At 36.8% G+C, this 14305-nt stretch overlaps 1 protein-coding gene across 3 annotated transcripts in view; it reads left to right on the top strand.

Annotated features, from left to right (window-relative positions):
* Nucleotides 1-14305, top strand: part of LOC150075430 (uncharacterized) — a 112089-nt gene that overhangs the window by 83174 nt on the left and 14610 nt on the right. For 2 of the 3 annotated variants that reach the window (XM_090388356.1, XM_090388354.1), the window contains exon 4: nucleotides 3234-3260. The exons of the other annotated variant lie outside the window; for it this stretch is intronic. In XM_090388356.1, the coding sequence (XP_090244482.1) occupies nucleotides 3234-3260 (27 nt within the window). The remainder of the gene's footprint in view (nucleotides 1-3233; nucleotides 3261-14305) is intronic. 3 annotated transcript variants of the gene reach the window in all.

Genomic DNA, 14305 nt, shown 5'->3' with positions numbered 1-14305 from the left:
CCTTATCATTTCTAACAAATATGAGATATTTGAGCTTTTTGTGTTGTGTAACTTTCTATAGAAAAGAAATTATTCATTCATTGTAAATGTGTTATAATTCTCGCCCTCATCTCAAAGTACTGTCTTTTTTGTGATATTGCCTGTTCTCCGTTTGTATATACTCTGTGTATTGGTAGCAATTTTTCTTGTTATTTAATTGTGCTGTATTAGTCAAATGTGTGACTGTGTCATGTATACCAAATTGTGTCATAATTCTTGAATATAAACTCCTCTGGCCATGTTGCTGTCCAGGGCATATAAGATTGGCAGTACCCTATGTATCTTTCATTTATAATAAATGGATATTTATTCATTTATTTATTTACTTATTTATTGAATGCAGACTCTTATATTTAGGATTTGGATTCTTGTTTGATTCCTGTTGCAGCTGATCGTCTCCCAGCAAACACTCTGCATTATCCAAAATGCGTGCGTGCGCGCGCACACACACACACACACCTTGAAGTTGCTTCTTTTTTATTTTTTTTTTCACCTCCCATACACACTGTTGTGATGTTAATAGTAATATCATAAATATGATTCGGACTGGGTCAAAGATATTTGCAAAAACATGATATTTCATGTTTAAAGTGGCCTATTACAGGGAAAGAAATGATATAGAAAAATTCTTGGACAGAAAGGGAATGCTCAGAGTACCTTATTTATTTGGTGGTATGAATTGGATTACTCTTACATAAATGATTTCATTCCTGGCACTGTTCTGTTGGCGATGTTTTTTTAATAGAATATACAAAAGTATTAGTGTTTGCACATTAAAAAAGTTTTTTGTTCACTTTTAATATTAACTCTTAATTTTTTCTGAGAAAGTTGATTTTGTGATTTTGGAAAGGATGCTACATGGAATACTTGTAGTTTGTTGGGAAAAACACTAAATCTGCATGTGAATTATGTAGATTAAGTGTTGTAATGAACTTTAGTTTATTGCAAGGCTAATCTGTATTTTTATATGATATGCGATCAGGCACATACAGCACTAAATTTGATTCTGATTGCGTTTCTGGATTCTTTACAAATCCTATCCTGAGGCCAATATTGGGATTGTTGACACTGTTGCAGTTAATTGTTAACACCACAAGGTCCACAAGAGTGAAATTTAGTGTTTGTATGCTCGATAGTGTATTGTGTTACTAGATTAGTCCTGCAGTGAATTAAATTTTCACAAAATAAAATTTTCACAGATGGACTTAAGGTTTTACCTGTGTAACATATTAAAAATGGACATCATTTCATTAGAGTTGAGCTTAAAACAAATGGTATTAATTTAGAAATGTATATAATACATTTGAAAAGTGTGTAAGTGAAGCAAACAGATATGTAGGAATTACAAATCTACTCGTGTGACATTGTGCTATGTTGAGGTAGAAAGAAATAGTATTTTTTTTTTTTTGGAATCTCATGTGAAAGTACATATGGCTTATGAGATTACCTTTGTCTTCTTTGTGGCATGTGCTTTTGAGTTGCTGGATTTGTGAACTAAAATGCCAAAATATTCCTTTGGTTAATATTCCATGTGATAAGCAAATTTTGTATGTGATTTTTTTTTAGTATATGATTATACATATACATTTCTAATAATTATTTCTTTCTATTTCAATACACACAGTATTGTGTGAGTAGATAATGCATTATTATTGCAATATCCAAATATTGTATTCTATTCAAATTATTGATATTGTAAAGCCTTTTTTAAATAAAACATTTTAAAAGCATGTTTGTTAATGCGATTTTGTTCACTACAGTGTGTGAACACACAGAACAGAAGAAATGGGGAGAGAGGGAGCAGTGGTCATTTAATAAGGGTAATCAGTTTTTACTTTATCTAGATGGGCAGTATTCTCCTTATGTCAATTTTGGATAATTTTATCTTAAAGGTTTAAGATTCATTAATAGAATTTTTGCCAGTAGAAGCAAAAATCATTCACACTTATTAGAATGTTTTTGATATAATCTAGATATAGGAAACATTCATCAGAACAGTCTCATGCAAAATAAAAGGTGTGGCTAAAATGAAACTAGAATTGTTGCTTGTCAGAGCCTTACTATTGTGCATGTCAACAACATTCATATTGTGCTATAGCTTCTTTTTTCCTGTACAGATTGGTTTTTGTTTCATTGTAATCAGTTAAGTTTTGATTGAACTCTGCCTCTTTAAATGAATCAGTGTTTTAACCCTTTGGCAGAAAAATGATTGATCATAATTTAGAGCAAAGAATTGTTATTAAATTTTTAGTGAAACTCAGTAAAAATGGTGCAGAAACGTTGGAGATGTTACAGAAAGTGTATAGTGATGAAATCATGAGTCAGCCACGTGTACAAATGGTTCAGAGAGGGACAAGGTGACCATGACAACAAGAAGACTGCCAACTTCAACAACAGACAATGTTGAAAAAATTTGGGAGTTTGTGCACAAAGCCTGTTGGATGAGCATTCAACTGATCGCAGAAGTTACACACTGACAAAGAAAGAGTAAGAACAATTTTGACAGATGGTTTTTCATTGTGACACTGCACTGTGTCATTCCTCTGTCACAGTGAGAGAGTTTTTAACAAAAAACAAGATCAAAACCTGCCATATTCACCAGATCTGGCACTCTTCAACTTTATTCCAAAAATTAAAATCCACCTCAGAGGAAAAAAATTTGAGGACTTTGCAGACATTCAGAAGAACACAATGCAGCAATTAAAGGCAATATCTTCTGAGAACTTCCATTGTTGTTTTAGATCCTGGAAATTGTGAATAGGGGGCTGCATAGGTGCAGCTGGAGAGTACTTTGAAGGGGATAAACATTGAAATTGTTGTATTTAAAATAATAAATGATTTAAAATATATTTGTTTCTTTTTAGCCACCTTGTAATTTTATACTACCCTGATTTTTTTTTTTTTTTTTTTTTCTCAATGTTTTCTGTAAAGCTTTTATACTAAGTACATTTGTTAACTAGAGCTATTTTCTAGATAATAGCTTAATTTTATATGGTTATGTTTGATATCTTGAAATATTAGAGGAATTTAAGGTTCAGTGCATGCTTATTGATCTGAGCTTATTATTATTATTTTTTTAATAACAGAGACTAACTACTTGTAAAATACGAAGTAGTACAGTTGAAGAACCCAAATTATCTAATTGTTAACAAGAAAAAGAATTTCTAATATTTTTCCTTCACTTTCTATTATAGCTTGCCTGGACTCTTCCATTCATCAGCGTAGGTGTTATTAACTTGTTAAATATTTTTGAATTATTTTATTTTAGTGTTCATCAATCAGTTAATCATAGACGCATGTGAAAATATTGTAGAAATTCTGCTAATTTTAATTAGCATACAAGTTAGTGCAATTGGATTATTTCTGTACGTAGCCAACTACTTAAGCAGTTATAAATTGGCATCATTAAGTATATCTCATATTGTGAATACCTTCACGGCAAATTACCATGATATTGCATTACCTTGAATAAGTAATGCTTCATCATAGGCGCCTCCGTGGGCAGGAGCAGCAGTGCGTAGCACACACTTCTTGATTAGACCGGGGTTCAAGCCTGTGAGCCACCAAATATGGAGGATGTGGAAAGGTCAGAGAATGACCACCGCATATCCCCGGAGCAGTATGACCTTAGTTGCTAATGCTCCTAAAAACCAAATAATAACAACAGCTTCATCATAGGAGAAAACTATTATTACTTTTTCTCAGTGGATATCATCACCCGTATGGCACCATTTCAGAGCTTATTGGCTCCTCATCAGTGGGTGGGCAGTTACCCTGGTGTTGCAATGATGACAATCCAGTTGCAAAGTATAATTTATAACTACCTAAGTAGTTGGCTACATACAGAAATGATGCAATTGCACTAACTTGTATGCTAGTTAACTTCCGACGTAACCTGAGGCTTTAGCCCTAAACTTCTTTTGTAATTTATAATTTAAATTTATATAGTTATAATAGTTATGAGTGAAAGTTAGTTCATGGAATTATGAAAACTAGATGCTGACAAAGGTTGCCAGCTAATTTGCCATTATATATGAGGATTGATTACCTTTATGTATTGCATCATATTACTGTGTTCTTTACTGATAACTATGATATAACTTGATAGAAGGCTGTTTAACAATACTCCTCACTGGTAGTTAATGAATTAATTTCATTCTTAATTTGAAAATAAGTTTTATATTGGTTTTGTGTATTTTATTTTAGTTTGTTGTATACAGTTTTTAGCACTTTTTTTATATATACAATTCTCAGTCTTTAATTTTTTATTATTTATTTACTTATTTTATATGTATATGTAATTAAATTCTCAGAATGAAGTTATTTTTAAACAATTTGCTAGTTGGTACAATATTATTTCATTATGAATATACCTGGTGCTTGGTCTTTTTTTTTCTAAAAAAATTTGAGCTGTGATATACATAAATAGTCAGTGCAGGAGTGCAGTAACACATGATGGAGCATTAACTATGGTTTGAGCTCATGTGACTGCTAAATATGGTGATTATTATATTCTTGTTAATATGATTAGTCATAAACTCCTATGACTTAAGTGGTCATGCTGGAGTATAAAACAGAACAATTTTATATAGAGACATTTTGAAGGTTCAAATTAGATTTTAGTTAGCCGGTGTTAGGCAGAGGCGTAGGGTCCCTCCCCCAAGTGGAATTTTTTTTATTCCATAAAGAGACAAATATGAAATAAACAGGATCTGAGTCCTGAGTTTTCAAATAGCAACAAATATGCTTTGTAACTACTTTAAAAGTTAGTTAAAAAAGTAGGTACAAAGCATATTTGTAACTATTTGAAAACTCAGGACTTCTATATTACAGTTATTTAGGATATTTGCTAATTTTACACTTCTTGAATGATTATTACAGAATTATAACAGAATTTTTAATGAAATTACTAATTTCATTTTTTAATTGAAACTTCTCTCTACAGGTTACACCATTTTCAGTTGAATGACTTGTTGATAGAAACAGCTAAGACTCTCAACTGGCTTGTTAGGCCCGTCTCCAGAGTCATGACTTACTGCATTCTTATTCAGAAGGACCTAACTAAAATATGCTATATGTTTCAGAATTTTAAGATGCACTGAAGAATAATATTGGCAAAAATATTTTGCTTGTTGGTTGGCAAAACCAGCTAGCCATCTGGCTAATTTTTGCATATCAATCATATATATACACTTAAACAAGAACACTGAGTAGATCTTATTTTAGCAGAATTGTTCTCTTGATTAATATATGGCAACAGTTTTCTGACACATGTACAACAAAGAGTAAAAAATATGCCATATTGCAATTTAAAGAAATTAAACAGTAAAAGTATTACTACTCTTTTGTAGTAATAATATCATCTATTTATGTTTCACTTAATTCAGGTTCTTCAACTTCTAGATCTGAATTTCCGACAATTTCTTCAACTTTGGCGGCTTTTGTAAGCCAAAATTGAGTAACTATGGCCAACAGATGCAATCTTCTCTTCAGACCATCAAAGTTCTTTTCATGCTGATTGGATACTGTGATGTTGTCACAAAGGAACTGGATACAAAAAATAATTTTGATATCATTTACTTGAATTTCAGGAAAGCTTTTAATACTGTTGCACATGGAGGGCTACTGTACAAATTGGAGCAGTATGGCATTAAGGGCAAGTTGTTACAATGGATAAAAGGATGGTTGAGGGGCAGAAGACAGAGTGATAATTAATGACACTGCTCTTTATGGAATAATGTTATTAGTGGAGTCTCCCAGGGTTTGGTGTTAGGCCCATTGTTGTTTTGTATATTTATCAATGACATTGATGGGGGTATATCAGGCTTAATGTTGAAATTTGTAGACGATACAAAGGTTGGGAGGGTTGTTAATGACAGTATGCTACTGCAACAGGATCTAGAAAAGTTGGGCAGATGGGCTGAGAAGTGGCAACTGAATTTTAACATTGACAAATGAAAAGTACCACATATGAGTAGCAGTAACCCCAGAGAAACATACAAACTATGTGGTACTACACTCAGGATAGTGGAGAATGAAAAAGACTTTTCTTTTTTTTTTTTTATCAAAACCCCAAACATGAGAAGTATTATAAACTATAGTACTTAGTACCATGCTTGGGTTGGAGGTTGAGAAGACGAGAGAAGATATTTGTTGACATTAGACTTGAACTTCTGTAGACTGTAATTTTCAGGAAAGACATATGAAGGGAGGCCATTCCAGAAAACGGCAGTTGAATGAATAAACGAGGAAGAAGAAAAGTTGGTTCTGTGAGTTTGAAGTTAGAGAGTAAATGGATGTTTGCTGGTGGCAGCACGTGTTTGGACTGTTTTGAAAGAGAGAGCTGGGAATTATAGAAGCCAATTCAGAAGAACAGTGCCCATGGAAGTATCTGTAGAAACACGAGGCAAGCAGCAGAAACAGTATATCTATGAGACAGTGAGTGGAAAGACTCTGTTAAAGATGAGTCATTAATTAACCTAACTGCTCTCTTCTGAATGGAATCTAGAAGTCTGAGAGGGGTTTTGGGGACACCGCCCCACTTGTGGGAACAATATTTCATGGTAGGGTGGATTTGTGATTTGTACAGAGTGAACAGCTGTTTGGAAGAAAAGTAATGCCAAGAGCAAAAGAGAAAACCAAGTTTTTTTAGATGCAGAGGAAGCAATATTTGTAGATTAGAAGTCAAGTTAATCCCCAAAAGAGAAATATATCAACTTTCCTAGAAATCAGAGTGTCACCAAAGATAAGCATAGGAGCAGAAGAATCCTTTTTGCAAGATATAAGACAAGACTGAGTTTTAGAAGGATTGAAATCAACTAAGTTGTCTTTGCCCCACTGGAGAATTACCTGGAGATCAGCATTTAAGGAATTGGTAGCAGATATTCAAGAAGTTGAAACTGATTGAGCAGGGCAAAGTTTCTCAAAATAGAAAGTGGAATGCAATGTGCTATCATCAGCAAAACTATGGATAGGATTTCCAGTCAATGGAAGAAGATCATTAATATACAAGAGGAAAAGAGTGGGGGAAAGAACTGAACCTTGGGGACACCAGAATTAGTGGAGAAGTTAGAAGACAGAGAGCCATCTACAATCACCCTCAGTGAGTGATCAGAGAGAAAACTGGATAACCAATTACAAAAAACAGTTGCCAAACTATAAGATGGAAGCTTGTTTAGAAGACCTTTATGGCAAACACAATCGAAAGCCTTTGAGATGTCAAGAGCAACTGCTTGTGTTTCACCGAACCTTTTCATTGAATTTGCCCATAAATGGGTAACATAAGCCAGAATATCACCAGTGGATCGACACTGATGGAATCCATACTGGCGATCATTGATCAGATGGAAGGTTTCTAGGTAGTTTGAGTTGGCATTAATTGATTCTCCATTACTTTAGAAAGAGTAGAATTAATTGCAATGGGACGATAATTGGATGGGAGGGATTTGTCACCCTTTTTAGGAACTGGCTGGGGTAATTGTGCAGTCAGATATGAAGTTTTCTGAGCAGTGCAGACAGGCTGCCAGAGCAGGCCATGGGGGCTTGTGAATGATATACAGGAATTTGCTAGCAGTGATAAGGTGATTATCCCTTTGTATAAGGCAGTGGTCAGGCCATGCCTTGAGTACTGCATACAGGTCTGGAGGCCTCATTTTAGGAAGAATGTAGAGTTGCTAGAATGAGTACAGAGAAGGGCAGCAAGACTTGTGAGGGGAACAAAGGGGTGCTCTTACCAAGAAAAGCTTTTAAGTTCTGCAAATTGCAGACTGGAGACTAAGCACCTGCGACATGATCTGATTGAGGTGTATAAGGCCTTGAACTTTGAGTAGGTTCAATGTTGATGAGATTCTTCCTCTTGCTCAGATTACAAACCTGAGGGGGCATAAACTCAAATTGAGAAAAGGCAGTTGTAGAATAGATGTGTGGAAATTTGCCTTTAGTCAGTGGATGGTTTATTGCTGAAATCAGCTACTGTCTGTCATGGAAGTTGACATCTTAAATAAATTCAAGGCAGAACTAGACAAACTATGGAGTGAATGGGTGGGTGAAATGGGAAAGGGTTTTTTTTTTTTTTTGGCTGATGTTATATAAGCTTGCTTTATTGCATAATATGCCTCTGTTAGTGTTAATGCTAAAACTCTGCATCCTATTAGCTGAAAACACCAATAAGAGATGGCAGCACCTACTGGATATATTTAAAGACAGTTCTTACTTAAATGGACACATTCTTTGAAATGTACTTGAAAAAACAGATTTACCTACTATCGAGCTGGCAAATCATTCCGTAAGGAGTAAACAGTGTCCAGAATACTTGAATGCACTTAAGTTGGTCGATGAAAGAGCATGGCAATTTGATAACGTTAATGGCAGAATTGATAATCACTTAATTCTTAATCAGAACAATGCAAAATCGAATGGTAACCTATGTATACTACCGATTAATGCTCAGAGATCAAAATCAGTGGCTGATGAAGTCAGACTAGTGTGCAGTAGAGAGAATATTGATATAGCCTGCATACAGGAACCATACTTAGTGAAAGGTCGGCCTACAGGATATCCACTTTCAGCATGTGTACTCTGTGCAGAGGAACCAGACTTATGAGCTGCAATTGTAGTGTTTAATAAGGACATAGTTATTACTGTTATAAATTCATTGTGCTCTTCACAGATGGTGTGCATAGGGGTAGAGTCAGATCTTGCATCATTCTATCTATGTTGTATGTATTGTCATCACTCAACAGACAATTTCTACATCAGGTACATGGAACTGGTTCAGAATCGCTTTGGTAGTAATTCAGTAATATTTGCGATGAATTCTAATGCAAGATCAACATCGTGGTTTGATAGAATTACAAATGATCGTGGTTGTCAACTAGATGAATTCTTGGCTTGTTGTGGATTGTTTATTCAAAATCTACAAAGTTCAGATAGTACTTTCTTCACTGTTAATGGAGAATCAAATATTGACCTGACAGTCTGTAAGGGCAGCTGGTATTGTGGACGATTGGTGATTAAGAGCAGACTGGGTCTGCTCTGATCATCGGGCCATTGTATTTTCTGTCCAGGACATAAAGAAACTAGCTCCGTCTCAGGAACAGTTACGACGATTTGCTATAGAAAATGCAAAGTGGAATCAGTTTGATGAATATATTCATGTCCGACTTGGAAATCTGAGTATTTGGGCATTCAGTCAGATGTCTTGAGAGAATGCAGTGGAGTTACTTCAGCGCACTCTCTTTGAGTCTTCCTGCACATCTATGAAGCAAAAGAACTGTAATAGGATTCCAGTTAAATGGTGGACTGGTGAGTTAAGCCAACTTCGGAAGCAGGTTCATAAAGTGCAGAAAAGGTACTAAAGAAGTAAGTGTAACAATGGGGAGGAGGAAGTTAATGTACTTAAAGTAGAGTATCAGAGGATACGGAGTGCATACGTGCATATGATATATAATTCAAAATTAACTGCCTGGAGAACATTGGTTAGAACAGTGGGCAATGAGAACCCATGGGGAATTGTATATAAGCTATGTACTGGCAAGACTAAAATATATAATGGAGATGCCGCATACTCTATTGGAGGTGTTGACCAGGAAAGTATGAGTTGGAGAGAAAGTAGGTCTGCGATTTTGGATCATCTGATCACCTCATCGTCTTGCTCAGAGATAGTATCTCCAGATACTATCTCTGAGCAAGACGATGAGGAACAGATGTTGATGAAAAGGCGTAATCATGCTTACTCCTGGGTACACAACGAGGATCCTTTTAGCCTGATTGAACTCTGATGCAGTACAATGCATAAGGAACAATAAATGCCCAGGGATGGACCTCATTGAAGGAGAGGTCATTAAACGGGCTCATCGACTAATACCAGGGATCCTTCTTGAAGCTTTTAATAGCTGCCTGCATGACGGGGCCTTTCCATCACCATGGAAGGATGCCTTATTAAAGCTGATACTGAAGGGACCATCTAGGCCAAAGAATGATCCACGATCTTATCGACCTATTGCCCTCCTCTCTGGATTAGGAAAGGTGTTGTTTGAAAGGATGCTGCCGAGACGGATTACTGACTATACTGAAAAAAACTTAGGCTGGTCTGGCAGATAATATGGTTTTACTCCAGGTCGTGGAACAGAAGATGCGCTTCGGGCATTGCAAAACTATATATTAGGCTCGAACAGTATGTCCTTGGAATCTTTATTGACTTTGAGGGAGCTTTTGACTTCATTCAATGCAGCAGCGTTCTTATGATGGTGACTTGTAGGCTGTTCAACTAAGATCTTTAGGGTGGTAAAGAACTACTTCATGCACCGTACAGTGACTGTTAAGTTGTCGGTTGATTCTATTGTACGAGAGGTGACCAGGGGATGTCCACAAGGATCGGTTTTTGGACCACTAATGTGGAACCTAGTTTTGGAGGACTGGTTGCATAGGGACTTCGAGTATACAGAGATGGTGGCATATGCCGATGATCTTGTGTTGCTTATTGTAGGAAATACACGGATGCAACTAGAAACCAGGTCACAGCAAGTTTTGTTTGAACTTAATAACTAGTGTAGGTTACATCAACTGACTGTATCAAGAACCAAAACAAGGACAATGGTCTTTAAGGATCAATCTTCAAGTAGAAGACCCCCGGTTGTTAGAATGAATGGGCCGAGCCTAAAATCGGCAAGGCAATTAAAATATCTAGGCATTATAGTAGTAGTAGTAGTGGTGGTGGCATGTGATGCAAGAAAGCAAGTGTATGAGCTTATGCAGCATCAGCCAAAAAAAAAAAAATCACACCATTCCCTCCAAATGCCTGTCCAGTTCCTCCTTAAATTTATTCAACCTATCAACTTCCACAACGACATTTGGAAGTTTGTTCCAGCAATTAACCACCCGCTGGCTAAAGGCAAATTTCCGCACCATCTATTCTACATCTGTCTTTTCTTAATTTGAATTTATGCCCCATTAGGTTCGTAATCTGAACAAGTGAAAGGATCCCATCAGAATTCAGCGTGCTCAACCCATTCAAGTCCTTATACACCTCAATCAGATCACCGTGCAGGTGCCTAGTCTCCAGCCACTGCAATTTGCAGAACTTAAGCCTATCTTGGTAAGAGGATCCCTTCATTCCCGTCACCAATCTTGTTGCCCTTTTCTGTACACGCTCAAGTAAATCTACATCCTTCCTAAAATGAGGCCTCCAGACCTGTACGCAGTACTCAAGGCGTGGCCTGACCATTGCCTTATACAGAGGGACAATCACCTCCTTCTCCCTGCTAGCAAAATTCCTATATATCATTGACAAAACACCATGACCTACCCTGGCAGCCTGTCTGCATTGCTCAGAAAACTTCATATCTGACTGCACAATTACTCCCAGGTCTTTTTCATTTACTACCACCTTAAGTGTAGTACCACACAGTTGGTACGTTTCTCTGGGGTTATTTCTACCCATATGCAGTACTTTGCATTTGTCAAGGTTAAACTTCAGTTGCCACTTCTTAGCCCATCTGCCCAAATTATCTAGATCCTGTTGCAGTAGCACACTGCCATTACTGTCATTAACAACCCTGCCAACCTTTGTATCACCTGCAAACTTCGGCATTAAGCCTGATATACCTTCATTGATAAATATACAAAACAACAGTGGACCTAACACCGAACCCTGTGGGACACCACTAATAACATTAGTCAACGAAGAGCAGCACCTATTGATTACCACCCTCTGTCTTCTCCCACGTAACCATCCTTTTATCCATTGTAGCAACTTACCCTTAATACCATTCTGCTCCAATTTGTACAATAGTCTTCCATGTGCAACAGTGTCAAAAGCTTTCCTGAAATCCAAATATATGATATCAAAATTATTTTTTGCATCCAGTTCCTTTGTAACCACATCATAATATCCTATAAAATTTGTTAGACAAGACTTTCCCTTAACAAACCCATGCTGTGTCTGAATTATTGCTGCAGTCTTGTCTAGATGATCCTGCAATGCATCTTTAACCAGTGACTCCATTATTTTACCCGGAACAGAAGTTAAACTAAATGGTCTGTAATTACTCGTGTCACCCTGCGATCCCAGTTTCTGAATTGGGGATACATTTGTCGATACACATCTCCAGTCCATGGGAACCTCCAGTCCATTGGGGATACACATCTCCAGTCCATGGGAACCTCCCCTGAGTCCAAGGATGCTCTCATAATTATTGCTAAGGGTTTGCTTAGTTGCTTTGCCACCTCCTTTAATATAACTGGATAGATCCCATTCACCCCAGGTGCTTTTTTTATGTTTAACTTCAACAATTTCTCCTCCACCTTATTTTCAGTTATTACAAAATCATTAAGTATCCTGCTACAATTTGATAACCTTCTGCCATTTTCAAACCTTAATAATTCCTCATGCGTGAATGTAGATGCAAAATGCTCATTCAGTTTATTTGCTCTCTGAGCAGGATCATCAACAGTCGAACCATCGATGTCAAGCGGACCAATCAGATTCATCCCCTTCCTTTTAGAGTTTATATAAGTAAAGAAATCCTTGCTGTTTTTCCTAGCATCTTTTGCCAAGGATTTCTCGTAATCTGCCTTCGCCTGCCTAACTTCCTTTGTGACCTGATTACAGACTAGCTTATATCTGCCATAGGCTTCTGAGTCGCTTGATAATTTATATGCATCCCATGCATTTTTCTTCTCTGTTACGAGTCTCGTTAGTTCATTAGATAACTATTTAGGCCTAAACCTTGAACAATATTTCTTAATAGGTATGACTCTTTTAGTAGCATCCACGATTAATTCCTTGAATGCTTCCCACTTAGAATTTACTGTTGGTAACATCGTCAGGTTATCCCACTGTACAGAATTTAAAAACTGTCGGAGACCACTGTACTCACCTTTATGGAAGCAAAAACCCTTTCCTTTACCCCTGATGGTAATTAAATCTTTAAGTAAATCCCACATCAGTACACTGTGATCACTGCCACCTAGTAGTTCCTTTATCTGCAAATTCGTAATACACGAATGATCACTGCTGATAACCAGATCAAGAGTATTACTTTCTCTGGTTGCCTCTCGAACATGCTGCTGCAGAAAACAATCATCCAATAAATCCACAAAAGTCTGACTAGTGTGTGTGAGTGACCAACCCACAAATTCCAGTCAATATCTGAGAAGTTAAAAATCCCCCATTATAAGACATTCCGATTTACTAGCCCACTCTATTTCTCTGTGCAATTGTTCATTGTACAGAGAAATTATGTTTTACATATCTTTGACTTTAGTATCACATATTACTTATCTATCATAAAAGGTGAGGAAATTTATTGGGATGATTACTCGAATCACTAGAGTTGGGTGGGGAATAAAAGGTAAGGCACTGAACTTGCTATATGAATGTGTATTTATCCCCATGGTGCACCAATTTGGTTTGAACATGTAAGTGGAAAAGTGTATACTAGAAAGCTCAGTTCCATTCAAAGAGTAATGCTCCTTAGGATGTGCATGGCATGCAGAGCTGTGTCGACCCCAGCTTTGCAGATTGTGACTGGAAAATTGCCTGTTGATCTGCATTTATTGTATTGTGCATTGGCTTACTTCATCCACTGTGGCATTTCCTGTTCTTTTCTGAATATGCAGGTGGACATTCTGAAGATCCCAGGAAGGAAAGGACAAGAATCTGGGATGCTTTGGTAAAAGTCTAGCAAGAGCATTGGAGTGTTTGTGATAAAGGGCAGATTACACAAAAATTTTTCCTAGATTTAAGAAATGCAGCCTCGATAAAATTCAAGTGGTTTGCTCCAAACTTACATGCTATGTTCTTATTAACTGGTCCTGGTTCGATTAATGCAAAGTTGCATGATTTAGGAATTAATGAAATATCTAGTTGCCATTGTGGCAAAAGAGAATCATGGGAACATTATGTACAACTGTGAGGAGTACTGCGATCTAAGAATTGAATTGGTATCTCGGGTTAGTAATCTCAATCTTATGGCAGAAGGCTGCGAGACAATTCTAGTTGATACAATTCTAGCGAACTTCTTGGCTTTCCAAGCCTTTGCATCTGCAATATTTCTTAGGTGGAAGACTCTTCTGCATCTGGAAGGATTTGTAATGCGGTATGGTGTATGCCGAATTACCTAGAATTCTGTGAAATCGTGGAGGCTTGAGTCTGCTATATCCACTGCAACTCCAGCTCCTTGTGCAGGCATTTCTGCTCTCGGCAGCTCCTTGTGCCGGTATTTCTGCTCTCGGCAGCTGCTGGCACTGCTGGCTTTCCAACAGA

The sequence above is a fragment of the Mastigoproctus giganteus genome, chromosome 14, assembly GCF_048544385.1.
Source record: "Mastigoproctus giganteus isolate SK-2022 chromosome 14, ASM4854438v1, whole genome shotgun sequence".
NCBI lineage: Eukaryota > Metazoa > Arthropoda > Arachnida > Uropygi > Thelyphonidae > Mastigoproctus > Mastigoproctus giganteus.
This window is presented reverse-complemented; position numbering and strand designations above follow the sequence as displayed.